Here is a 26,159-nt window from a genome sequence, read left to right on the forward strand (position 1 = left end):
AGAGAAGGAGGGTAGAGAGATACGACTGGAGAAGAGAGGGAGGGTGGAGAGATACGACTGGAGAAGAGAGGGAGGGTGGAGAGATACGACTGGAGAAGAGGGAGGGTAAAGAGATACGACTGGAGAAGAGAAGGAGGGTAGAGAGATACGACTGGAGAAGAGAGGGAGGGTAGAGAGATACGACTGGAGAAGAGAGGGAGGGTAAAGAGATACGACTGGAGAAGAGAAGGAGGGTAGAGAGATACGACTGGAGAAGAGAGGGAGGGTAGAGAGATACGACTGGAGAAGAGGAGGGTAGAGATACGACTGGAGAAGAGAGGGAGGGTAGAGAGATACGACTGGAGAAGAGAAGGAGGGTAGAGAGATACGACTGGAGAAGAGGGAGGGAAAAGAGATACGACTGGAGAAGAGGGAGGGAAAAGAGATACGACTGAAGTGAGAGAGGGTACTAGTGTGTTTACTCTGTACCCCTGTGTTGTGCTATCATGTCCTGACTAACAGCATTAGTGATTTACGTGTGTGTGTGTGTGTTAGCTCTAACAGTGTTAGTGATTTACGTGTGTGTGTGTGTTAGCTCTAACAGTGTTAGTGATTTACGTGTGTGTGTGTGTTAGCTCTAACAGTGTTAGTGATTTACGTGTGTGTGTGTGTTAGCTCTAACAGTGTTAGTGATTTACGTGTGTGTGTGTTAGCTCTAACAGCGTTAGTGATTTACGTGTGTGTGTGTGTTAGCTCTAACAGTGTTAGTGATTTACGTGTGTGTGTGTGTTAGCTCTAACAGTGTTAGTGATTTACGTGTGTGTGTGTGTTAGCTCTAACAGTGTTAGTGATTTACGTGTGTGTGTGTGTTAGCTCTAACAGTGTTAGTGATTTACGTGTGTGTGTGTGTTAGCTCTAACAGTGTTAGTGATTTACGTGTGTGTGTGTGTTAGCTCTAACAGTGTTAGTGATTTACGTGTGTGTGTGTGTTAGCTCTAACAGTGTTAGTGATTTACGTGTGTGTGTGTGTTAGCTCTAACAGTGTTAGTGATTTACGTGTGTGTGTGTGTTAGCTCTAACAGTGTTAGTGATTTACGTGTGTGTGTGTGTTAGCTCTAACAGTGTTAGTGATTTACGTGTGTGTGTGTGTTAGCTCTAACAGTGTTAGTGATTTACGTGTGTGTGTGTGTTAGCTCTAACAGCGTTAGTGATTTACGTGTGTGTGTGTGTTAGCTCTAACAGTGTTAGTGATTTACGTGTGTGTGTGTGTTAGCTCTAACAGTGTTAGTGATTTACGTGTGTGTGTGTGTTAGCTCTAACAGTGTTAGTGATTTACGTGTGTGTGTGTGTGTTAGCTCTAACATTGTTAGTGATTTACGTGTGTGTGTGTTAGCTCTAACAGTGTTAGTGATTTACGTGTGTGTGTGTTAGCTCTAACAGCATTAGTGATTTACGTGTGTGTGTGTGTTAGCTCTAACAGTGTTAGTGATTTACGTGTGTGTGTGTTAGCTCTAACAGCATTAGTGATTTACGTGTGTGTGTGTGTTAGCTCTAACAGTGTTAGTGATTTACGTGTGTGTGTGTTAGCTCTAACAGCATTAGTGATTTACGTGTGTGTGTGTGTTAGCTCTAACAGTGTTAAGTGCATTTAAGTGAGAGATCATTAGATTAGACACTGACCTGTCCTCTAATCCAACCATTCCCTGGGATTACAGCCTTTAGTTGCCCCACGGTTATATTTAACACACACACACACACACGTAAATCAAACGAATGCTCGCTTCCATGCACAAACACACACAGAAGAGGGATGTATGATATTGGTTGTCAGTTCTACCCTCTGAGGCAGCGAGAGAGAGAACGTCAAAGTAATAAAGAGAGATGTTTCCTGTTTTTATCACAGCGCTGATGTCAAAGAGGACACACACATGCACTTCCACAGAACACGGACTGTGTGTGTGTAGCGCGAGTCTTCTCCCATGGTGTCACTGATGTCGGACCCATACCTGCACAGCACGTTACCCTCTGCAGCTATATGGGCCATAGAAATAGAATGAATAGAACGGGCGTCCCAATTCAAGTCAATGATGGCATAATGGGGGGACTGGTAGGTTTATCCATAGCGAGTGTTCCCATAGGGGCAAAGCAGGAAGTCTAAGCAGGAAGTGTACCCAGCAATCGGTGGTGTGAGTTTTTTGAATCAACTCAACTGACATTACAAACAAGCACATTCCACTGCATCAGCCACATCAGTTATCATTTGAATGAAGATGCTACTTTACCATGGAAATGATAGCATCACAATACCAGGCAGACATTGTGAGTGTACCCATAAGTTCACAATACAAATAGCCAGGATTACAGGTTCCAAGCCCATTCTTATTCATTCTATTTTTATGTTATGGACCTCGCTTACAGACATTAACACCCACAATTGCATCACCACCCAGGACCCAGATAAGGGCACAGGTCAGCTGATAAGGTGTGAGAGTGTACAGTCCTGTATGTATACTGGGTCTGTTCAGTCCTGTGTGTATACTGGGTGTGTTCAGTCCTGTGTGTATACTGGGTGTGTACAGTCCTGTATGTATACTGGGTGTGTACAGTCCTGTATGTATACTGGGTGTGTACAGTCCTATGTGTATACTGGGTGTGTACAGTCCTGTATGTATACTGGGTGTGTACAGTCCTGTGTGTATACTGGGTGTGTACAGTCCTGTATGTATACTGGGTGTGTACAGTCCTGTGTGTATACTGGGTGTGTACAGTCCTGTGTGTATACTGGGTCTGTTCAGTCCTGTATGTATACTGGGTGGGTACAGTCCTGTGTGTATACTGGGTGTGTACAGTCCTGTATGTATACTGGGTGTGTACAGTCCTGTATGTATACTGGGTGTGTTCAGTCCTGTATGTATACTGGGTGTGTTCAGTCCTGTATGTATACTGGGTGTGTACAGTCCTGTGTGTATACTGGGTGTGTACAGTCCTGTGTGTATACTGGGTGTGTTCAGTCCTGTGTGTATACTGGGTGTGTACAGTCCTGTGTGTATACTGGGTGTGTACAGTCCTATGTGTATACTGGGTGTGTTCAGTCCTGTATGTATACTGGGTGTGTACAGTCCTGTGTGTATACTGGGTGTGTACAGTCCTGTGTGTATAATGGGTGTGTATACTGGGTGTGTACAGTCCTGTATGTATACTGGGTGTGTACAGTCCTATGTGTATACTGGGTGTGTACAGTCCTGTGTGTATACTGGGTGTGTACAGTCCTGTGTGTATACTGGGTGTGTACAGTCCTGTGTGTATACTGGGTGTGTACAGTCCTGTGTGTATACTGGGTGTGTACAGTCCTGTATGTATACTGGGTCTGTTCAGTCCTGTATGTATACTGGGTGTGTACAGTCCTGTGTGTATACTGGGTGTGTTCAGTCCTGTATGTATACTGGGTGTGTTCAGTCCTGTATGTATACTGGGTGTGTACAGTCCTGTATGTATACTGGGTCTGTTCAGTCCTGTATGTATACTGGGTGTGTACAGTCCTGTATGTATACTGGGTGTGTTCAGTCCTGTGTGTATACTGGGTGTGTACAGTCCTGTATGTATACTGGGTCTGTTCAGTCCTGTGTGTATACTGGGTCTGTTCAGTCCTGTGTGTATACTGGGTTTGTACAGTCCTGTGTGTATACTGGGTCTGTTCAGTCCTGTGTGTATACTGGGTGTGTTCAGTCCTGTATGTATACTGGGTGTGTACAGTCCTGTATGTATACTGGGTGTGTTCAGTCCTGTGTGTATACTGGGTGTGTACAGTCCTGTATGTATACTGGGTCTGTTCAGTCCTGTGTGTATACTGGGTCTGTTCAGTCCTGTGTGTATACTGGGTGTGTTCAGTCCTGTGTGTATACTGGGTGTGTACAGTCCTGTATGTATACTGGGTCTGTTCAGTCCTGTATGTATACTGGGTGTGTACAGTCCTGTATGTATACTGGGTGTGTACAGTCCTGTGTGTATACTGGGTGTGTATACTGGGTGTGTACAGTCCTGTATGTATACTGGGTGTGTACAGTCCTGTGTGTATACTGGGTGTGTATACTGGGTGTGTACAGTCCTGTGTGTATACTGGGTGTGTACAGTCCTGTATGTATACTGGGTGTGTACAGTCCTGTGTGTATACTGGGTCTGTTCAGTCCTGTGTGTATACTGGGTGTGTACAGACCTGTGTGTATACTGGGTGTGTACAGTCCTGTATGTATACTGGGTGTGTACAGACCTGTGTGTATACTGGGTCTGTTCAGTCCTGTGTGTATACTGGGTGTGTACAGACCTGTGTGTATACTGGGTCTGTTCAGTCCTGTGTGTATACTGGGTGTGTACAGACCTGTGTGTATACTGGGTGTGTACAGACCTGTATGTATACTGGGTCTGTTCAGTCCTGTGTGTATACTGGGTGTGTACAGACCTGTATGTATACTGGGTGTGTACAGACCTGTGTGTATACTGGGTCTGTTCAGTCCTGTATGTATACTGGGTTTGTACAGTCCTGTATGTATACTGGGTATGTACAGTCCTGTGTGTATACTGGGTCTGTTCAGTCCTGTATGTATACTGGGTGGGTACAGTCCTGTATGTATACTGGGTGGGTACAGTCCTGTGTGTATACTGGGTCTGTTCAGTCCTGTATGTATACTGGGTGTGTTCAGTCCTGTATGTATACTGGGTTTGTACAGTCCTGTGTGTATACTGGGTCTGTTCAGTCCTGTGTGTATACTGGGTGTGTACAGACCTGTGTGTATACTGGGTCTGTTCAGTCCTGTGTGTATACTGGGTGTGTACAGTCCTGTGTGTATACTGGGTCTGTTCAGTCCTGTGTGTATACTGGGTGTGTACAGACCTGTGTGTATACTGGGTCTGTTCAGTCCTGTATGTATACTGGGTTTGTACAGTCCTGTATGTATACTGGGTTTGTACAGTCCTGTGTGTATACTGGGTCTGTTCAGTCCTGTATGTATACTGGGTGGGTACAGTCCTGTATGTATACTGGGTTTGTACAGTCCTGTGTGTATACTGGGTGGGTACAGACCTGTGTGTATACTGGGTGTGTACAGTCCTGTGTGTATACTGGGTCTGTTCAGTCCTGTGTGTATACTGGGTGTGTACAGACCTGTATGTATACTGGGTGTGTACAGACCTGTGTGTATACTGGGTGTGTACAGTCCTGTATGTATACTGGGTCTGTTCAGTCCTGTGTGTATACTGGGTGTGTACAGACCTGTGTGTATACTGGGTCTGTTCAGTCCTGTATGTATACTGGGTTTGTACAGTCCTGTATGTATACTGGGTTTGTACAGTCCTGTGTGTATACTGGGTCTGTTCAGTCCTGTATGTATACTGGGTGGGTACAGTCCTGTATGTATACTGGGTGGGTACAGTCCTGTGTGTATACTGGGTCTGTTCAGTCCTGTATGTATACTGGGTGTGTTCAGTCCTGTATGTATACTGGGTTTGTACAGTCCTGTGTGTATACTGGGTCTGTTCAGTCCTGTGTGTATACTGGGTGTGTACAGACCTGTGTGTATACTGGGTCTGTTCAGTCCTGTGTGTATACTGGGTGTGTACAGACCTGTGTGTATACTGGGTCTGTTCAGTCCTGTATGTATACTGGGTTTGTACAGTCCTGTATGTATACTGGGTTTGTACAGTCCTGTGTGTATACTGGGTCTGTTCAGTCCTGTATGTATACTGGGTGGGTACAGTCCTGTATGTATACTGGGTTTGTACAGTCCTGTGTGTATACTGGGTGGGTACAGTCCTGTATGTATACTGGGTGTGTACAGTCCTGTATGTATACTGGGTCTGTTCAGTCCTGTATGTATACTGGGTGTGTACAGTCCTGTGTGTATACTGGGTGTGTACAGTCCTGTGTGTATACTGGGTTTGTACAGTCCTGTGTGTATACTGGGTGGGTACAGTCCTGTATGTATACTGGGTGTGTACAGTCCTGTATGTATACTGGGTCTGTTCAGTCCTGTATGTATACTGGGTGTGTACAGTCCTGTGTGTATACTGGGTGTGTACAGTCCTGTGTGTATACTGGGTGTGTTCAGTCCTGTGTGTATACTGGGTGTGTTCAGTCCTGTGTGTATACTGGGTGTGTACAGTCCTGTGTGTATACTGGGTGTGTTCAGTCCTGTATGTATACTGGGTGTGTTCAGTCCTGTGTGTATACTGGGTGTGTACAGACCTGTGTGTATACTGGGTCTGTTCAGTCCTGTATGTATACTGGGTTTGTACAGTCCTGTATGTATACTGGGTTTGTACAGTCCTGTGTGTATACTGGGTGTGTTCAGTCCTGTATGTATACTGGGTGTGTTCAGTCCTGTATGTATTCTGGGTGTGTACAGTCCTGTGTGTATACTGGGTGTGTTCAGTCCTGTATGTATACTGGGTGTGTTCAGTCCTGTGTGTATACTGGGTGTGTACAGTCCTGTGTGTATTCTGGGTGTGTACAGTCCTGTGTGTATTCTGGGTGTGTACAGTCCTGTGTGTATTCTGGGTGTGTACAGTCCTGTGTGTATTCTGGGTGTGTACAGTCCTGTGTGTATTCTGGGTGTGTACAGTCCTGTATGTATACTGGGTGTGTACAGTCCTGTATGTATACTGGGTGTGTACAGTCCTGTGTGTATTCTGGGTGTGTACAGTCCTGTGTGTATACTGGGTGTGAACAGTCCTGTGTGTATTCTGGGTGTGTACAGTCCTGTGTGTATTCTGGGTGTGTACAGTCCTGTGTGTATACTGGGTGTGTACAGTCCTGTGTGTATTCTGGGTGTGTACAGTCCTGTGTGTATACTGGGTGTGTACAGTCCTGTGTGTATACTGGGTATGTACAGTCCTGTATGTATTCTGGGTGTGTACAGTCCTGTGTGTATTCTGGGTGTGTACAGTCCTGTATGTATACTGGGTGTGTACAGTCCTGTGTGTATTCTGGGTGTGTACAGTCCTGTATGTATACTGGGTGTGTACAGTCCTGTATGTATACTGGGTGTGTACAGTCCTGGGTGTATACAGTCCTGTATGTATTCTGGGTGTGTACAGTCCTGTGTGTATTCTGGGTGTGTACAGTCCTGTATGTATACTGGGTGTGTACAGTCCTGTGTGTATTCTGGGTGTGTACAGTCCTGTATATATTCTGGGTGTGTACAGTCCTGTGTGTATTCTGGGTGTGTACAGTCCTGTATGTATACTGGGTGTGTACAGTCCTGTGTGTATTCTGGGTGTGTACAGTCCTGTATGTATACTGGGTGTGTACAGTCCTGTGTGTATTCTGGGTGTGTACAGTCCTGTGTGTATTCTGGGTGTGTACAGTCCTGTGTGTATTCTGGGTGTGTACAGTCCTGTATGTATACTGGGTGTGTACAGTCCTGGGTGTGTACAGTCCTGTATGTATACTGGGTGTGTACAGTCCTGGGTGTGTACAGTCCTGTATGTATTCTGGGTGTGTACAGTCCTGTGTGTATACTGGGTGTGTACAGTCCTGGGTGTGTACAGTCCTGTATGTATTCTGGGTGTGTACAGTCCTGTATGTATTCTGGGTGTGTACAGTCCTGTGTGTATTCTGGGTGTGTACAGTCCTGTGTGTATACTGGGTGTGTACAGTCCTGTATGTATTCTGGGTGTGTACAGTCCTGTATGTATTCTGGGTGTGTACAGTCCTGTATGTATACTGGGTGTGTACAGTCCTGTGTGTATTCTGGGAGTGTACAGTCCTGTATGTATTCTGGGTGTGTACAGTCCTGTATGTATACTGGGTCTATTCAGTCCTGTGTGTATTCTGGGTGTGTACAGTCCTGTGTGTATTCTGGGAGTGTACAGTCCTGTATGTATTCTGGGTGTGTACAGTCCTGTATGTATTCTGGGTGTGTACAGTCCTGTATGTATACTGGGTGTGTACAGTCCTGTGTGTATTCTGGGAGTGTACAGTCCTGTATGTATTCTGGGTGTGTACAGTCCTGTATGTATACTGGGTCTATTCAGTCCTGTATGTATTCTGGGAGTGTACAGTCCTGTATGTATTCTGGGTGTGTACAGTCCTGTATGTATACTGGGTCTATTCAGTCCTGTGTGTATTCTGGGTGTGTACAGTCCTGTGTGTATTCTGGGAGTGTACAGTCCTGTATGTATTCTGGGTGTGTACAGTCCTGTATGTATACTGGGTGTGTACAGTCCTGTATGTATACTGGGTGTGTACAGTCCTGTGTGTATTCTGGGTGTGTACAGTCCTGTGTGTATACTGGGTGTGTACAGTCCTGTGTGTATACTGGGTGTGTACAGTCCTGTATGTATTCTGGGTGTGTACAGTCCTGTATGTATACTGGGTCTATTCAGTCCTGTGTGTATTCTGGGTGTGTACAGTCCTGTGTGTATTCTGGGAGTGTACAGTCCTGTGTGTATTCTGGGTGTGTACAGTCCTGTGTGTATTCTGGGTGTGTACAGTCCTGTGTGTATTCTGGGTGTGTACAGTCCTGTGTGTATACTGGGTGTGTACAGTCCTGTGTGTATACTGGGTGTGTACAGTCCTGTGTGTATTCTGGGTGTGTACAGTCCTGTGTGTATTCTGGGTGTGTACAGTCCTGTGTGTATACTGGGTGTGTACAGTCCTGTGTGTATACTGGGTGTGTACAGTCCTGATTAAGAAGAGACAATATGATCTACAGAAGCAGGTCTGGCTCCTCTGAGGATATTAACATGCAGGCAGGTGTCATCGTATTTCAAGTCCTCTGTTCATCAATCAATCAATCAAGCAACCAATACATTACATTAGATTTTTGTGTAGCATCATTCATATTGTACCACCAACTGAATGTTGCTGGAGTACCCCTGAAGTACCCCTGTGGATAGGCCAAGTACCCCGAGGGGTCCTAGTACCCCTGAAGTACCCCTGTGGATAGGCCAAGTACCCCGAGGGGTCCTAGTACCCCTGAAGTACCCCTGTGGATAGGCCAAGTACCCCTCATGTGCATTCCAGCAGTAAGTCTATGGTCTCATTGGTCGTCTCAAGTACCCCTGTGGATAGGCCAAGTACCCCGAGGGGTCCTAGTACCCCTGGTTGGGAACCACTATGCTAAACTAGCATCGCACACACATACTGGTATTACACACACACAAACACACAGACCTTCTTTCTCTCGCCCCTCCATGTGTTCAAAAGGAGGTCGTCCCACTTTCACTCTTTCTTTCTCGTTCACTAACTTCTCTGGCGTGATCGTTAATTGGTGTGGGCTTGGGGAGAATGTGAGCTCTGGCTCTGTCTCTCACGCTGGAAAGAGCGAGATGGGGAAGAGACAGAAAGTGAGAGAAAGGGGAAAGAAAGACAGATAGAAAAGAGGGAGAGAAAGAGAGAGAAAGGATAGTTAAGTTATAATCATGTCAGGACCATATTATAGTCGTGTTATGGGCTAAATGCGGTAATTGGTGAATTATACAACTGTAGTTAACCGTATCATCGTCGCCCTGCCTTGTTATAATCATGTTATAGGAATAGCCATGGATAGGCCTAGTTATGTAGTTATGAGACATCTCATAGTCCTGGGTGCAGCTTTGCTCATATAGCTCAGTGTTTAAAGGTGTGCTGAGCTCATTTATTCAGTAACAATTTTCCTTCACACATTCTTGTACAACGATCACGAAAAGTCTGGGACGGTTGCGTTTTTTTACACAGAAGTCTGGATCCTCACAATGTCTGTAACAAAGAAAAGGAAGAGAGGGGCGATGAAGGAGAGAATGAGTGAAAGGATGAGAGGGGCGATAAAGGAGAGAATGAGTGAAAGGATGAGAGGGGCGATGAAGGAGAGAATGAGTGAAAGGATGAGAGGGGCGATAAAGGAGAGAATGAGTGAAAGGATGAGAGGGGCAATGAAGGAGAGAATGAGTGAAAGGATGAGAGGGGCGATAAAGGAGAGAATGAATGAAAGGATGAGAGGGGCGATAAAGGAGAGAATGAGAGAGAGTGAAAGGATGAGAGGGGCGATAAAGGAGAGAATGAGTGAAAGGATGAGAGGGGCGATAAAGGAGAGAATGAGTGAAAGGATGAGAGGGGCGATAAAGGAGAGAATGAGTGAAATGATGAGAGGGGCGATAAAGGAGAGAATGAGAGAGAGTGAAAGGATGAGAGGGGCGATAAAAGAGACAATGAGTGAAAGGATGAGAGGGGCGATAAAGGAGAGAATGAGAGAGAGTGAAAGGATGAGAGGGGCGATAAAGAGAGAATGAGAGAGAGTGAAAGGATGAGAGGGGCGATAAAGAGAGAATGAGTGAAAGGATGAGAGGGGCGATAAAAGAGAGGATGAGTGAAAGGATGAGAGGGGCGATAAAGGAGAGAATGAGTGAAAGGATGAGAGGGGCGATAAAGGAGAGAATGAGTGAAAGGATGAGAGGGGCGATAAAGGAGAGAATGAGTGAAAGGATGAGAGGGGCGATAAAGGAGAGAATGAGAGAGAGTGAAAGGATGAGAGGGGCGATAAAAGAGAGAATGAGTGAAAGGATGAGAGGGGCGATAAAGGAGAGAATGAGAGAGCGTGAAAGGATGAGAGGGGCGATAAAGAGAGAATGAGTGAAAGGATGAGAGGGGCGATAAAGGAGAGAATGAGTGAAAGGATGAGAGGGGCGATAAAGGAGAGAATGAGTGAAAGGATGAGAGGGGCGATAAAGGAGAGAATGAGTGAAAGGATGAGAGGGGCGATAAAGGAGAGAATGAGTGAAAGGATGAGAGGGGCGATAAAGGAGAGAATGAGTGAAAGGATGAGAGGGGCGATAAAGGAGAGAATAAGTGAAAGGATGAGAGGGGCGATAAAGGAGAGAATGAGAGAGAGTGAAAGGATGAGAGGGGCGATAAAGAGAGAATGAGTGAAAGGATGAGAGGGGCGATAAAGGAGAGAATGAGTGAAAGGATGAGAGGGGCGATAAAGGAGAGAAAGAGTGAAAGGATGAGAGGGGCGATAAAGGAGAGAATGAGAGAGAGTGAAAGGATGAGAGGGGCGATAAAGAGAGAATGAGTGAAAGGATGAGAGGGGCGATAAAGGAGAGAATGAGTGAAAGGAAGAGAGGGGCGATAAAGAGAGAATGAGTGAAAGGATGAGAGGGGCGATAAAGGAGAGAATGAGTGAAAGGATGAGAGGGGCGATGAATGAGAGAGAGTGAAAGGATGAGAGAGGCGATAAGAGAGAGAATGAGAGAGAGTGAAAGGATGAGAGAGGCGATAAGAGAGAGAATGAGAGAGAGTGAAAGGATGAGAGGGGCGATAAAAGAGAGAATGAGTGAAAGGATGAGAGGGGCGATAAAGGAGAGAATGAGTGAAAGGATGAGAGGGGCGATAAAGGAGAGAATGAGTGAAAGGAAGAGAGGGGCGATAAAGAGAGAATGAGTGAAAGGATGAGAGGGGCGATAAAGGAGAGAATGAGTGAAAGGATGAGAGGGGCGATAAAGGAGAGAATGAGTGAAAGGATGAGAGGGGCGATAAAGGAGAGAATGAGTGAAAGGATGAGAGGGGCGATGAATGAGAGAGAGTGAAAGGATGAGAGAGGCGATAAGAGAGAGAATGAGAGAGAGTGAAAGGATGAGAGAGGCGATAAGAGAGAGAATGAGAGAGAGTGAAAGGATGAGAGGGGCGATAAAAGAGAGAATGAGTGAAAGGATGAGAGGGGCGATAAAGGAGAGAATGAGTGAAAGGATGAGAGGGGCGATAAAGGAGAGAATGAGTGAAAGGATGAGAGGGGCGATAAAGGAGAGAATGAGTGAAAGGATGAGAGGGGCGATAAAGGAGAGAATGAGTGAAAGGATGAGAGGGGCGATAAAGGAGAGAATGAGTTAAAGGATGAGAGAGGCGATAAAAGAGAGAATGAGAGAGAGTGAAAGGATGAGAGAGGCGATAAAAGAGAGAATGAGAGAGAGTGAAAGGAAGAGGGGCGATAAGAGAGAGAATGAGAGAGTGAAAGGAAGAGAGAATGAGAGAGAATGAGAGAGAGGCGATAAAAGAGAGAATGAGAGAGAGTGAAAGGAAGAGGGGCGATAAAAGAGAGAATGAGAGAGAGTGAAAGGAAGAGAAGGGGCGATAAGAGAGAGAATGAGAGAGAGTGAAAGGATGAGAGAGGCGATAAAAGAGAGAATGAGAGAGAGTGAAAGGATGAGAGAGGCGATAAAAGAGAGAATGAGAGAGAGGCGATAAAAGAGAGAATGAGAGAGAGTGAAAGGATGAGAGAGGCGATAAAAGAGAGAATGAGAGAGAGTGAAAGGATGAGAGAGGCGATAAAAGAGAGAATGAGAGAGAGTGAAAGGATGAGAGAGGCGATAAAAGAGAGAGTGAAAGGAAGAGAGGGGCGATAAAAGAGAGAATGAGAGAGAGTGAAAGGGAGAGAGAATGAGAGAGAGGCGATAAAAGAGAGAAAGAGAGAGTGAAAGGAAGAGGAGCGATAAAAGAGAGAATAAGAGAGTGAAAGGAAGAGAGGGGCGATAAAAGAGAGAATGAGAGAGAGTGAAAGGAAGAGTGGTAATAAAAGAGAGAATGAGACAGAATTTAAGAATGAGAGAGGCGAAAAGAGAGAATGAGAGAGAGAGAAAGGATGAGAGGGGCGATAAAAGAGAGAATGAGAGAGAGTGAGAGAGAGTGAAAGGGAGAGGGGCGATAAAAGAGAATGAGAGAGAGTGAAAGGATGAGAGAGGCGATAAAAGAGAGAATGAGAGAGAGTGAAAGGGAGAGAGAGGCGATAAGAGAGAATGAGAGAGAGTGAAAGGGAGAGGGGCGATAAAAGAGAGAATGAGAGAGAGTGAAAGGATGAGAGAGGCGATAAAAGAGAGAATGAGAGAGAGTGAAAGGGTGAGAGAGGCGATAAAAGAGAGAATGAGAGAGAGTGAAAGGATGAGAGAGGCGATAAAAGAGAGAATGAGAGAGAGTGAAAGGATGAGAGAGGCAATAAAAGAGAGAATGAGAGAGAGTGAAAGGATGAGAGAGGCGATAAAAGAGAGAATGAGAGAGAGTGAAAGGAAGAAGGGCGATAAAAGAGAGAATGAGAGAGAGTGAAAGGGAGAGAGGGGCGATAAGAGAATGAGAGAGAGTGAAAGGGAGAGAGGGGCGATAAGAGAATGAGAGAGAGTGAAAGGATGAGAGAGGCGATAAGAGAGAGAATGAGAGAGTGAAAGGATGAGAGAGGCGATAAAAGAGAGAATGAGAGAGAGTGAAAGGATGAGAGAGGAGATAAAAGAGAATGAGAGAGTGAAAGGATGAGAGAGACGATAAAAGAGAGAATGAGAGAGAGTGAAAGGAAGAGAGGGGCGATAAAAGAGAGAATGAGAGAGAGTGAAAGGAAGAGAGGGGCAATAAAAGAGAGAATGAGAGAGAGTGAAAGGAAGGGGGGTGATAAAAGAGAGAATGAGAGAGAATTTAAGAATGAGAGAGGCGAAAAGAGAGAATGAGAGAGAGTGAAAGGAAGAGGGGCGATAAAAGAGAGAATGAGAGAGTGAAAGGAAGAGAGGGGCGATAAGAGAGAGAATGAGAGAGAGTGAAAGGATGAGAGAGGCGATAAAAGAGAGAATGAGAGAGAGTGAAAGGATGAGAGAGGCGATAAAAGAGAGAATGAGAGAGAGTGAAAGGATGAGAGAGGCGATAAAAGAGAGAATGAGAGAGAGTGAAAGGATGAGAGAGGCGATAAAAGAGAGAATGAGAGAGAGTGAAAGGGAGAGAGGGGCGATAAGAGAATGAGAGAGAGTGAAAGGGAGAGAGGGGCGATAAGAGAATGAGAGAGAGTGAAAGGGAGAGAGGGGCGATAAGAGAATGAGAGAGAGTGAAAGGATGAGAGGGGCGATAAGAGAATGAGAGAGAGTGAAAGGATGAGAGAGGTGATAAGAGAGAGAATGAGAGAGTGAAAGGATGAGAGAGGCGATAAAAGAGAGAATGAGAGAGAGTGAAAGGGAGAGAGAGGCGATAAGAGAATGAGAGAGAGTGAAAGGATGAGAGAGGTGATGAGAGAATGAGAGAGTGAAAGGATGAGAGGCGATAAGAGAATGAGAGAGAGTGAAAGGATGAGAGAGGAGATAAGAGAATGAGAGAGTGAAAGGATGAGAGAGGCGATAAAAGAGAGAATGAGAGAGAGTGAAAGGAAGAGAGGGGCGATAAAAGAGAGAATGAGAGAGAGTGAAAGGAAGAGAGGGGCGATAAAAGAGAGAATGAGAGAGAGTGAAAGGAAGGGGGGTGATAAAAGAGAGAATGAGAGAGTGAAAGGATGAGAGAGGAGATAAAAGAGAATGAGAGAGTGAAAGGATGAGAGAGGCGATAAAAGAGAGAATGAGAGAGAGTGAAAGGATGAGAGAGGAGATAAAAGAGAGAATGAGAGAGTGAAAGGATGAGAGAGGCGATAAAAGAGAGAATGAGAGAGAGTGAAAGGATGAGAGAGGTGATAAAAGAGAGAGTGAAAGGATGAGAGGGGCTATAAAAGAGAGAATGAGAGAGAGTGAAAGGAAGAGAGGGGCGATAAAAGAGAGAATGAGAGAGAGTGAAATGGAGAGAGAATGAGAGAGAGGCGATAAGAGAGAGAATGAGAGAGTGAAAGGATGAGAGAGGAGATAAAAGAGAGAATGAGAGAGTGAAAGGATGAGAGAGGCGATAAAAGAGAGAGTGAAAGGAAGAGGAGCGATAAAAGAGAGAATAAGAGAGAGTGAAAGGAAGAGAGGGGCGATAAAAGAGAGAATGAGAGAGTGTGAAAGGATGAGAGAGGCGATAAGAGAATGAGAGAGAGTGAAAGGAAGAGTGGTGATAAAAGAGAGAATGAGACAGAATTTAAGAATGAGAGAGGCGAAAAGAGAGAATGAGAGAGAGAAAGGATGAGAGGGGCGATAAAAGAGAGAATGAGAGAGAGTGAGAGAGAGTGAAAGGGAGAGGGGCGATAAAAGAGAATGAGACAGAGTGAAAGGGAGAGAGAATGAGAGAGAGGCGATAAAAGAGAGAATGAGAGAGAGTGAGAGAGAGTGAAAGGGAGAGAGAATGAGAGAGAGGCGATAAAAGAGAGAATGAGAGAGAGTGAAAGGAAGAGGAGCGATAAGAGAGAATGAGAGAGAGTGAAAGGGAGAGAGAGGCGATAAGAGAGAATGAGAGAGAGGAGATAAAAGAGAGAATGAGAGAGAGTGAAAGGAAGAGAGGGGCGATAAAAGAGAGAATGAGAGAGAGTGAAAGGGAGAGAGAGGCGATAAGAGAGAGAATGAGAGAGAGTGAAAGGATGAGAGAGGCGATAAAAGAGAGAATGAGAGAGAGTGAAAGGATGAGAGAGGCGAACAAAAGAGAGAATGAGAGAGAGTGAAAGGAAGAGAGAGGCGATAAAAGAGAGAATGAGAGAGAGTGAAAGGATGAGAGAGGCGATAAAAGAGAGAGTGAAAGGAAGAGAGGGGCGATAAAAGAGAGAATGAGAGAGGGGCGATAAAAGAGAGAATGAGAGAGAGGAGATAAAAGAGAGAATGAGAGAGAGGAGATAAAAGAGAGAATGAGAGAGAGTGAAAGGATGAGAGAGGCGATAAAAGAGAGAATGAGAGAGAGTGAAAGGATGAGAGAGGCGAACAAAAGAGAGAATGAGAGAGAGTGAAAGGATGAGAGAGGCGATAAGAGAGAGAATGAGAGAGAGTGAAAGGAAGAAGGGCGATAAAAGAGAGAATGAGAGAGAGTGAAAGGATGAGAGAGGCGATAAAAGAGAGAATGAGAGAGAGTGAAAGGATGAGAGAGGCGATAAAAGAGAGAATGAGAGAGAGTGAAAGGATGAGAGAGGCGATAAAAGAGAGAGTGAAAGGAAGAGAGGGGCGATAAAAGAGAGAATGAGAGAGAGTGAAAGGGAGAGAGAGGCGATAAAAGAGAGAATGAGAGAGAGTGAAAGGATGAGAGAGGCGATAAAAGAGAGAATGAGAGAGAGTGAAAGGATGAGAGAGGCGATAAAAGAGAGAGTGAAAGGAAGAGAGGGGCGATAAAAGAGAGAATGAGAGAGAGTGAAAGGGAGAGAGAGGCGATAAAAGAGAGAATGAGAGAGAGTGAAAGGGAGAGAGAGGCGATAAAAGAGAGAATGAGAGAGAGTGAAAGGGAGAGAGAGGTGATAAAAGAGAGAATGAGAGAGAGTGAAAGGATGAGAGAGGAGATAAAAGAGAATGAGAGTGAAAGGATGAGAGAGGAGATAAAAGAGAATGAGAGAGTGAAAGGATGAGAGAGGCGATAAAAGAGAGAATGAGAGAGAGTGAAAGGATGAGAGAGGAGATAAAAGAGAGAATGAGAGAGTGAAAGGATGAGAGAGGCGATAAAAGAGAGAATGAGAGAGAGTGAAAGGATGAGAGAGGTGATAAAAGAGAGAGTGAAAGGATGAGAGGGGCTATAAAAGAGAGAATGAGAGAGAGTGAAAGGAAGAGAGGGGCGATAAAAGAGAGAATGAGAGAGAGTGAAATGGAGAGAGAATGAGAGAGAGGCGATAAGAGAGAGAATGAGAGAGAGTGAAAGGATGAGAGAGGAGATAAAAGAGAGAATGAGAGAGTGAAAGGATGAGAGAGGCGATAAAAGAGAGAGTGAAAGGAAGAGGAGCGATAAAAGAGAATAAGAGAGAGTGAAAGGAAGAGAGGGGCGATAAAAGAGAGAATGAGAGAGTGTGAAAGGATGAGAGAGGCGATAAGAGAATGAGAGAGAGTGAAAGGAAGAGTGGTGATAAAAGAGAGAATGAGACAGAATTTAAGAATGAGAGAGGCGAAAAGAGAGAATGAGAGAGAGAAAGGATGAGAGGGGCGATAAAAGAGAGAATGAGAGAGAGTGAGAGAGAGTGAAAGGGAGAGGGGCGATAAAAGAGAATGAGACAGAGTGAAAGGGAGAGAGAATGAGAGAGAGGCGATAAAAGAGAGAATGAGAGAGAGTGAGAGAGAGTGAAAGGGAGAGGGGCGATAAAAGAGAATGAGACAGAGTGAAAGGGAGAGAGAATGAGAGAGAGGCGATAAAAGAGAGAATGAGAGAGAGTGAAAGGAAGAGGAGCGATAAGAGAGAATGAGAGAGAGTGAAAGGGAGAGAGAGGCGATAAGAGAGAATGAGAGAGAGGAGATAAAAGAGAGAATGAGAGAGAGTGAAAGGAAGAGAGGGGCGATAAAAGAGAGAATGAGAGAGAGTGAAAGGGAGAGAGAGGCGATAAGAGAGAGAATGAGAGAGAGTGAAAGGATGAGAGAGGCGATAAAAGAGAGAATGAGAGAGAGTGAAAGGATGAGAGAGGCGAACAAAAGAGAGAATGAGAGAGAGTGAAAGGAAGAGAGAGGCGATAAAAGAGAGAATGAGAGAGAGTGAAAGGATGAGAGAGGCGATAAAAGAGAGAGTGAAAGGAAGAGAGGGGCGATAAAAGAGAGAATGAGAGAGAGGAGATAAAAGAGAGAATGAGAGAGAGGAGATAAAAGAGAGAATGAGAGAGAGGAGATAAAAGAGAGAATGAGAGAGAGTGAAAGGATGAGAGAGGCGATAAAAGAGAGAATGAGAGAGAGTGAAAGGATGAGAGAGGCGAACAAAAGAGAGAATGAGAGAGAGTGAAAGGATGAGAGAGGCGATAAGAGAGAGAATGAGAGAGAGTGAAAGGAAGAAGGGCGATAAAAGAGAGAATGAGAGAGAGTGAAAGGATGAGAGAGGCGATAAAAGAGAGAATGAGAGAGAGTGAAAGGATGAGAGAGGCGATAAAAGAGGGAATGAGAGAGAGTGAAAGGATGAGAGAGGCAATAAAAGAGAGAGTGAAAGGAAGAGAGGGGCGATAAAAGAGAGAATGAGAGAGAGTGAAAGGGAGAGAGAGGCGATAAAAGAGAGAATGAGAGAGAGTGAAAGGATGAGAGAGGCGATAAAAGAGAGAATGAGAGAGAGTGAAAGGATGAGAGAGGCGATAAAAGAGAGAGTGAAAGGAAGAGAGGGGCGATAAAAGAGAGAATGAGAGAGAGTGAAAGGGAGAGAGAGGCGATAAAAGAGAGAATGAGAGAGAGTGAAAGGGAGAGAGAGGTGATAAAAGAGAGAATGAGAGAGAGTGAAAGGATGAGAGAGGCGATAAGAGAATGAGAGAGAGTGAAAGGATGAGAGAGGCGATAAAAGAGAGAATGAGAGAGTGAAAGGATGAGAGAGGCGATAAAAGAGAGAATGAGAGAGTGAAAGGATGAGAGAGGCGATAAAAGAGAGAATGAGAGAGAGTGAAAGGGAGAGAGAGGCGATAAAAGAGAGAATGAGAGAGAGTGAAAGGATGAGAGAGGCGATAAAAGAGAATGAGAGAGAGTGAAAGGATGAGAGAGGCGATAAAAGAGAGAATGAGAGAGAGTGAGAGGATGAGAGGGGCGATAAAAGAGAGAATGAGAGAGAGTGAGAGGAAGAGGGGCGATAAAAGAGAGAATGAGAGAGAGAGTGAAAGGATAAAAGAGAGAGTGAAAGGAAGAGAGAGGCAATAAAAGAGAATGAGAGAGAGTGAGAGGATGAGAGGGGCGATAAAAGAGAGAATGAGAGAGAGTGAGAGGATGAGAGGGGCGATAAAAGAGAGAATGAGAGAGAGTGAGAGGATGAGAGGGGCGATAAAAGAGAGAATGAGAGAGAGTGAAAGGATAAAAGAGAGAGAGTGAAAGGAAGAGAGGGGCAATAAAAGAGAATGAGAGAGAGTGAGAGGATGAGAGGGGCGATAAAAGAGAGAATGAGAGAGAGTGAAAGTAAGAGAGGGGTTCAGACAGAAATGAGCGACAGAACAAGAGTAAGACAACAAGAGAGACAGAATGAGAGAACGAGACAAACCGAGAAGGAGGAAAATATGGCTAGGCAGGTAGGTGCTAAATCTGTACGTGTTCTAACATGGCTAGGAGGTGTTATACACGGGAAAGTGAGAGGGAAAACAATGGAGTATAAACCCTCAAACTAACAATATAGTCTAGCCTATAGTATACAGCAACGTTGACCATGGAGGGAGAAAGCTTAAGTCTATGCCTATTATTATTATTATTATTAACTCATATAGTACACAATTCCTTGTTTGACGTCGCTAGAGATATTGGTCCCGTAGTGTTGATGCGAGTATCACTGCGTATTACAGAAGAGAGATCGTTCAAAATTGACCTCAAAATTGGATGTCGAACCCATAGACATTAAAACCAGTAGATTGTGATAGCGCGGATATCATCCACGTATTCTTATGGAAAAACGTCAGATGGTACATGAAGCAGGAAGTATTTGAAGCGCTTCATATTGCTGGATGCTGCTGAATGGCACCTGTGGATCATGGTGAAAGTGGCCGTTACTAGCAAAGGATCATGTTGGATGTCATCGTTTTAATCCTGCCTGAGAGACACGTGCAAAGAGGGTGCATGAGGGTGTGAGCCTCCTCGTAGCCTGCCGGCCCGTGATTGGTCTGTGTCAGCACGTGGTCCTGTGTGATGACAAATGTAGTTGTAAGAATGGATCACTATTTAATTCTATATCTCAATTTGTAGCAAACTTTAAAATAGTTCACCATGGGGATCGAACAGGATCCTAAGAAACTCATTTTAGAGTCCAAAATGGACGTCAACATTTTTTGGGGAGACCGTTTCTGGCGATCGCAATTTACATAGGCTTTCTAGGGCAGACCAGAGATTTTGGCACCGGTAGGTTACGACGCAGTAGCCGACCAGCAGAGCTTGTGACTTCACACTTCAGACCGGACACTAGGGGCCTGGTCTATCTATCCATGTCCTGAGGACATGGGTTTTGGGTTTTGCAATGGCGTGGACTGGGGTGCCAGATGGGGTGGACTGGGGTGCCAGATGGGGTGGACTGGGGTGCCAGATGGGGTGGACTGGGGTGCCAGATGGGGTGGACTGGGGTGCCAGATGGGGTGGACTGGGGTGCCAGATGGGGTGGACTGGGGTGCCAGATGGGGTGGACTGGGGTGCCAGATGGGGTGGACTGGGGTGCCAGATGGGGTGGACTGGGGTGCCAGATGGGGTGGACTGGGGTGCCGGACTGGGGTGCCAGATGGGGTGGACTGGGGTGCCAGATGGGGTGGACTGGGGTGCCAGATGGGGTGGACTGGGGTGCCAGATGGGGTGGACTGGGGTGCCAGATGGGGTGGACTGGGGTGCCAGATGGGCGTAATCCCATGATTCTGGATTGGCGTATTTTTTATTTTATGATAATGTCAAACTTTATTCAGAATGCGTGTCTAAACTTAACCCTTAACTTCAATTTGATGTTTGGAGAAAGGGAACGATAGAGCAGCAGAAGCAACAAAAACATTCTGAAATTGAAATGTGATGTTTGGAGAAGGCCTAATTCAGCAGTGAGACTGAGAGCTTTTTGATTACAGAGATGATTGCAGAGAGGACTGTAGAGTGAGATGGCTTGAGTCTACTCCAGCTCCAATGTGCATGCATGAACACTCACACACAAACAGACCTACAAGAGACGCACACACAAACAAACACAGACCCACAACTCAATCTGAGCTCAGCTGTCAATCAGAGCTTTGTTGCCTGCAGTGATAACAGGGCACTGCTCTGCTGGTTACCAAGCATTCTCACAAGGGTGTCAAAACACTGCAATGACACCCCATAATAATAACCCAGAACAATCCAGCTACAAAGGATGAAACCAGAGACTGATATAAGGTCAGTTTAGAGTTTTGTCCTCTAAAGGTTGGGGAAAGCTTTAGGGAAGGTAAGCTGATCTTAGATCTGTGCCTACAGGTAACTTCTACTGGAGAGAGCCAAAACACATGGGACAGAGGAAAAGCCAGAGGAACATGATCCCAAATGAACATTATAACCAATAAGGAAGTTACTACAACTTAGAAAAAAAAATAGGAGGAAGGGTTTGGGTAAATGTTTGAATATTGGTTAAGGGTTAGTCTAGTGGTTTAAATGGGATGTGGTTGTAGACTGGGACTGTCTATTACGAGGGCAATCCAATCTCACCCTATGAGGTCCGGAATACTCCTGGTTTTCTCATGTATAAATAAGTCCCCTATTAGAGGGGAAGAATGATAAAAGCAATGGAACGAGCTTCGAGGTAGAGATTTGAATTTGAGTGTTTAAGAGGTTTCACTCAGAGCAAGATGACTGGAGCCATCATCACAGAAGAACTAACTGCAGCCATAATGCACATACAGCACTTCTCATGTGGGTTATTATCAATAGATACAGCCAGAGTGGAGTCAAAGGCTGCGTCTCAACAGTCTACAGTTGCTTCCTCTCATCTTCTCCTTCAATGAGGTTGAGACTGACCAGTGAAGCCGTCAAACACACACACACACACACACACACACACACACACAGAGGGTTAATGTCACCCTCCAATCAACCCAATTGCCACCATTTGATTGGTCTAATTAATTGATTTGACAATGGGGGTTCAGCACCTATGCACCACCAATAAATTGAACCCTATCCACAAAACTATCCAGCTATAATGATAAGAACGAAGTCCCATTTACATTTTCAGCATATGACTGTTGTATCAAAATCATACTAGGAATAAAACATTGCTACCTACATCTGATGATAACCTCGAGTCAAAATTAGCTCATTTAATCAAGGCACAGAAATCATCGACTGAAGTCTCGAATTAAGAAATAGGATAATGGAATAGAAATGGAAGAATGTCAGACTGGGAGCCTCCATATCCAAGTACGAGTTAACGAGATAGTAATGTTATACATATAATGTAATGTTATATGTTGTAATGTTATACTACTGAATCAGGATAGGCCCAGAAAAATGGATTGCACATCGCTCAGCCAGCTAGCTAGCATGACTAACGTTAGCCGAGAAAATTGCTATGATCATCTTTTGCATTCACACATTGTGCAGTCACCAACGTTACTAATTTAGAAAATAGACTCATCTGAACTGATTTATGCATCGTAAAGTAAATCACAATCAAGTGCATGCATCATATGCCTTAGGGCCATAGGGGAACCTTACAGCTAGCCATCTAGCTAGCTGACCTAGCCACAGTCCAGAGAGCAAGAATGCATGCCACGCCACGGTATTGTTTACATAGCTAGCACGCTCGGGTTGTGTCCTATTTTAACAGCACGGAAACGATTAGCACGTTACATGTTTTACTTAACAATCAACTATTGCGTTGAGCTGTTTCCATGAAATATATCTAACATTAGCTAGCAATCCGACAGTGAGATGTTTGATGTCCCAGTCCATTCCATTGGCTATCTAATTAGCTGGCTAGCTAGCTTGATCGCTCGCGCACCTGTCGTTGTGATTTAGCTATTTTTATATAGGTAAATTGTAGTAAATATCTTAGCTATGTATTCAATGTGTTTTCTTTGCATACATCAAACGTAAGCACGATGGTTAGTTAGCTAATTTCGGCCTGCAGTCGGTTATAAAGCTAATCAAACGTGAGTTGGCATGTGTCTGTCGACAGTGGGGAGTGGGGCTGCTACCGGAGTCGCGAGTTCTCCTACCTGGATGACATGGTTAGTTACATTATAATGAGTGTGTAACAAATGCACGACATCTCTCACACCATTAATTCTGCATAACAGCCACTGTTGTTCCGATCCATTATTGCTTCTACACATGAGCAACAACACCTGGGAGAATGTTTAGTTGAAAACCTACCCCCACCCTACCAACGCGCCGATACCGAAAATACAGTGCTCAATCGGGAACAATGTCCCTCCATCTCGACTTGAAGGAGCGGCTCTTTTGCTCTCCCAGGCGTGTTCGTTTTCGGGCTTACCAGATTTAAAGAACGCCGCTATATCGGCCGCGTCCTTTGACGTCTCCTCCGCTCCGTCCCCAGAGCTCATGATGGTGGCCCAACTAAATTCTCAATGCGGTGGGGTAATTCCTGCCAACGTTATCAATGTAAAAAATCTGTTCGCTTTCGGAAAGCGTCGGCCAAGACACAGGGGCGGGCAGGATCGCTCCTAGATGCTACTGCCATCAGCAAACCTCCATCTTGGGTAATAGCTACAAATGCACAGCTGGGCGGCCGCCGGGTTCCTCCTCCGAGTCGAAAGGAGAGTCGTTGTGGAGGGGGGCACGGGATTCGGGAAGGGATGGGTCTATGTTCGGTGAATCTCCGAGAGACTTCGGAAACGTGCAGACAGAGGACGGGCGATCGGGTTGACCCGTGACAACTGCAGTGTCTGTGAATCATTAATGGGTATGACAGCGATTTGTGCCTTTTTAAATCAGTGTGCACTGTGCAGATTGGCCTACAAGGTAAACATGAATATTGCATATACACAGTGTTTTGGATATCATGTTAGGACACGAATTAATGCATGTGTTGATTGTTGATCTGATTCTCTCAAATACAAATGTTAGGTTGCAGAATAAATTAATTCGGATTTGGTCAGTGTGTAGCCTAACCAATAGTCATTTGAAAGGCCTACTGAAGACCCTATAAAGACAACTACAAGACAACTACAAGAATATCATAAGTACGTTAACTAGCCTACTCTCTGCAGGATTCGTTTAGGGTGAGATTCTATCTCCAGGCCATCAGACTGTTAAACAGTAACAACCAACTGGCCCGCCCAGTACCTTAGTCACTGTTACGTACAGGTAACCAACCACCTGGTACTCAACCCTTCACCTTAGAGACTGCTGCCCTATGAACATGGTCTTTAAACACTAGTTACTTTAATAATGTTTACATACTGTTTTACCCGCTTCATACTGCATAATAGTCATGGCTCATCCTATATACAGTGCCTTCATAAAGTATTCACACCCCTTGACATTTTCCACATTTTGTTGTGTTACAGTATGAATTTAAAATGTATTAAATTTAGTTATTTTGTGTCACTGGCCTACACACAATACCAAAGTGGAATTATGTTTATATATATTTTTTTACAAATGAATTCAAAATGAAATGCTGAAATGTCTTGAATCAATAACTATTCAATCGCATTGTTAAGTTCAGGAGTATAATTTTGCTTATACATAATAAGTTGCATGGACTCACTCTGTGTAATAATAGTGTTTAACATTATTTTTGAATGACTACCTCATCTCTGTACCCCACACATACAATTATCTGTAAGGTCCCTTAGTCGAGCAGTGAATTTAAAACACAGACCTACTTGTATATGGGGGGAAAAGAAGCAGACATTAAATATCCCTTTGAAGTTAGTAATTACACTTTGGATGGCGTATCAATACACCCAGTCACTACACAGTTAAAGGCGTCCTTCCTAACTCAGTTGCCCTTCCTAACTCAACATTGAATGTTCCTGAGTGGCCTAGATACAGTTTTCACTTAAATCTATGGCAAGACATGAAATGGCTGTCTTGCAATGATCAACAACTAACTTGACAGAGTAGGAATAATTCAAAAAATAATAATGTGCAAATATTGTATAATCCGTGTGTGTAAAGCTCTTAGGGATGTACCCAGAAAGAGCTATAATCGCTGCCAAAGGTGATTTTAACATGTAACGTAAACTCACCCCATTCCGTACAAATGTGCGCAACCGCAACATTCAAACGAGGCTACAAAGAAAACTAATGGGACTGTAGCGACTGTGTTGACGTCAAAATCGGGGGTGTGAACTAGGTTTCTATTCAAGCGTTGATTGACATGGTAATGGCTCTATAGTATTGGAGAAAAGTTGAAAAAACTGACCCTCCGTTACATATTGACGTGTCATGGCGTAACATACAGCACACATAAAGCAACTATTTCTGTCTTACAATCTCTCTCCATCAGGTGTAGCACTTCTCTCATCCTTTAAAAACAAGAAATGGACAGTGACGGGGGTAAAGGGGGATACCTAGTCATTTTTTTCATCATCATTGCATGCGATCATCATTCTCAAAGCCGCTATTTACTTCTAAGATCACTTTAGCACCGCCCTAAAAACCCGATTCAAATTCGACACAAACCTTCAAATAGGTATGTAATGACACATTATATAAACTCTTTATAGCGTTTTATTTACATTTTAGAGGTGATAAGTTGGACAGAGCGAATGAAAAAAAGCAATTTTCCCACACAACATCTCTCCTCATTATCACGCATTAGTTTCGCTTCCCCACCCGCCATTTTTAAAAGGACCTGACGGGGCTCACAACTTCTTGAATCATGCAGAAACGGGCAGCGTTTAGGTCATGTAATTGATTCTGTTGGAAAGGGGAGAAATTGTGCTTTACAATGGTATTGACATTACAGTTTATCTGGAAGTATTACGTTTTTGGGGCGCTAAAATAAGGGCAATTGTACGGACCAAGCCGATATATACGAGTTTACGTTATTGACTCAGAGGCTGAATACTTAATTAAGATATATTAGTGTTTCATTTTCATTAATTAAAAAACAAATCTAATTTTTCTTCCACTTTGACATTATAGAGTATTTTATTTAGATCTTTGACAAAAATGTAAAATTAAATCCATTTTAATCCCACATTGTAAAAGAACAAAATGTGGAAAAATAAATACTTTCTGAAGGCCTCATGGGTGGAATACATATTTTTCATAATTTCATAATAAATGAACATTAAATGTTTTTTAACATAAAAATCTGGTGTCTTATGTTAAAGGATTTTGTTAAATTTCAGTCTTCTATGGTGCACACTACCGGTCAAAAGTTTGAGAACACCTACTCATTCAAGGGTTTTTCTTTATTTTTACTATTTTCTACATTGTAGAATAATAGTTAAGACATCAAAACTATAAAATAACACATGTAGTAACCAAAAAAGTGTTAAATAAATCAAAATATATTTGAGATTCTTAATTTGCCTTGATGACTGCTTTGCACACTTTTGGCATTCACTCAACCAGCTTCAGGATGTAGTCACCTGGAATGCATTTCAATTAACAGGTGTGCCTTGTTAAAAGTTAATCTGTGGAATTTCTTTCCTTCTTAATGTTTTTGAGCCAATCAGTTGTGTTGTGACAAAGTAGGGGTGGTAAACAGCTTCTGGTCAGCGGGGTGGTGGCACCGGGATCCTCATCTCTCCCAAGTGGTCATTCTCTCTTTCTCCCCTTACCCATCTGTCTATCGCCTCCTTTGAATTCCATGCTGTCACAGTTACCACCCCTTTCAAGCTTAACATCCTTATCATTTATCGCCCTCCAGGTTCCCTCGGAGAGTTCATCAATGAGCTTGATGCCTTGATAAGCTCCTTTCCTGAGGACGGCTCACCTCTCACAGTCCTGGGCGACTTTAA

General features: G+C 44.2%; 1 protein-coding gene across 1 annotated transcript in view; it reads right to left on the minus strand.

The window, feature by feature from the left end:
* LOC135549744 (triple functional domain protein-like) overlaps positions 1-23,022 on the minus strand; it is a 162,906-nt gene extending 139,884 nt beyond the window's left edge. The window contains exon 1 of the mRNA XM_064980005.1: positions 22,712-23,022. Within this exon, the coding sequence (XP_064836077.1) occupies positions 22,712-22,781 (70 nt within the window). The 5' untranslated portion in view covers positions 22,782-23,022. The remainder of the gene's footprint in view (positions 1-22,711) is intronic.
* Between the last annotated feature and the right edge of the window lie 3,137 nt (positions 23,023-26,159).

The sequence above is a fragment of the Oncorhynchus masou genome, chromosome 12, assembly GCF_036934945.1.
Source record: "Oncorhynchus masou masou isolate Uvic2021 chromosome 12, UVic_Omas_1.1, whole genome shotgun sequence".
NCBI lineage: Eukaryota > Metazoa > Chordata > Actinopteri > Salmoniformes > Salmonidae > Oncorhynchus > Oncorhynchus masou.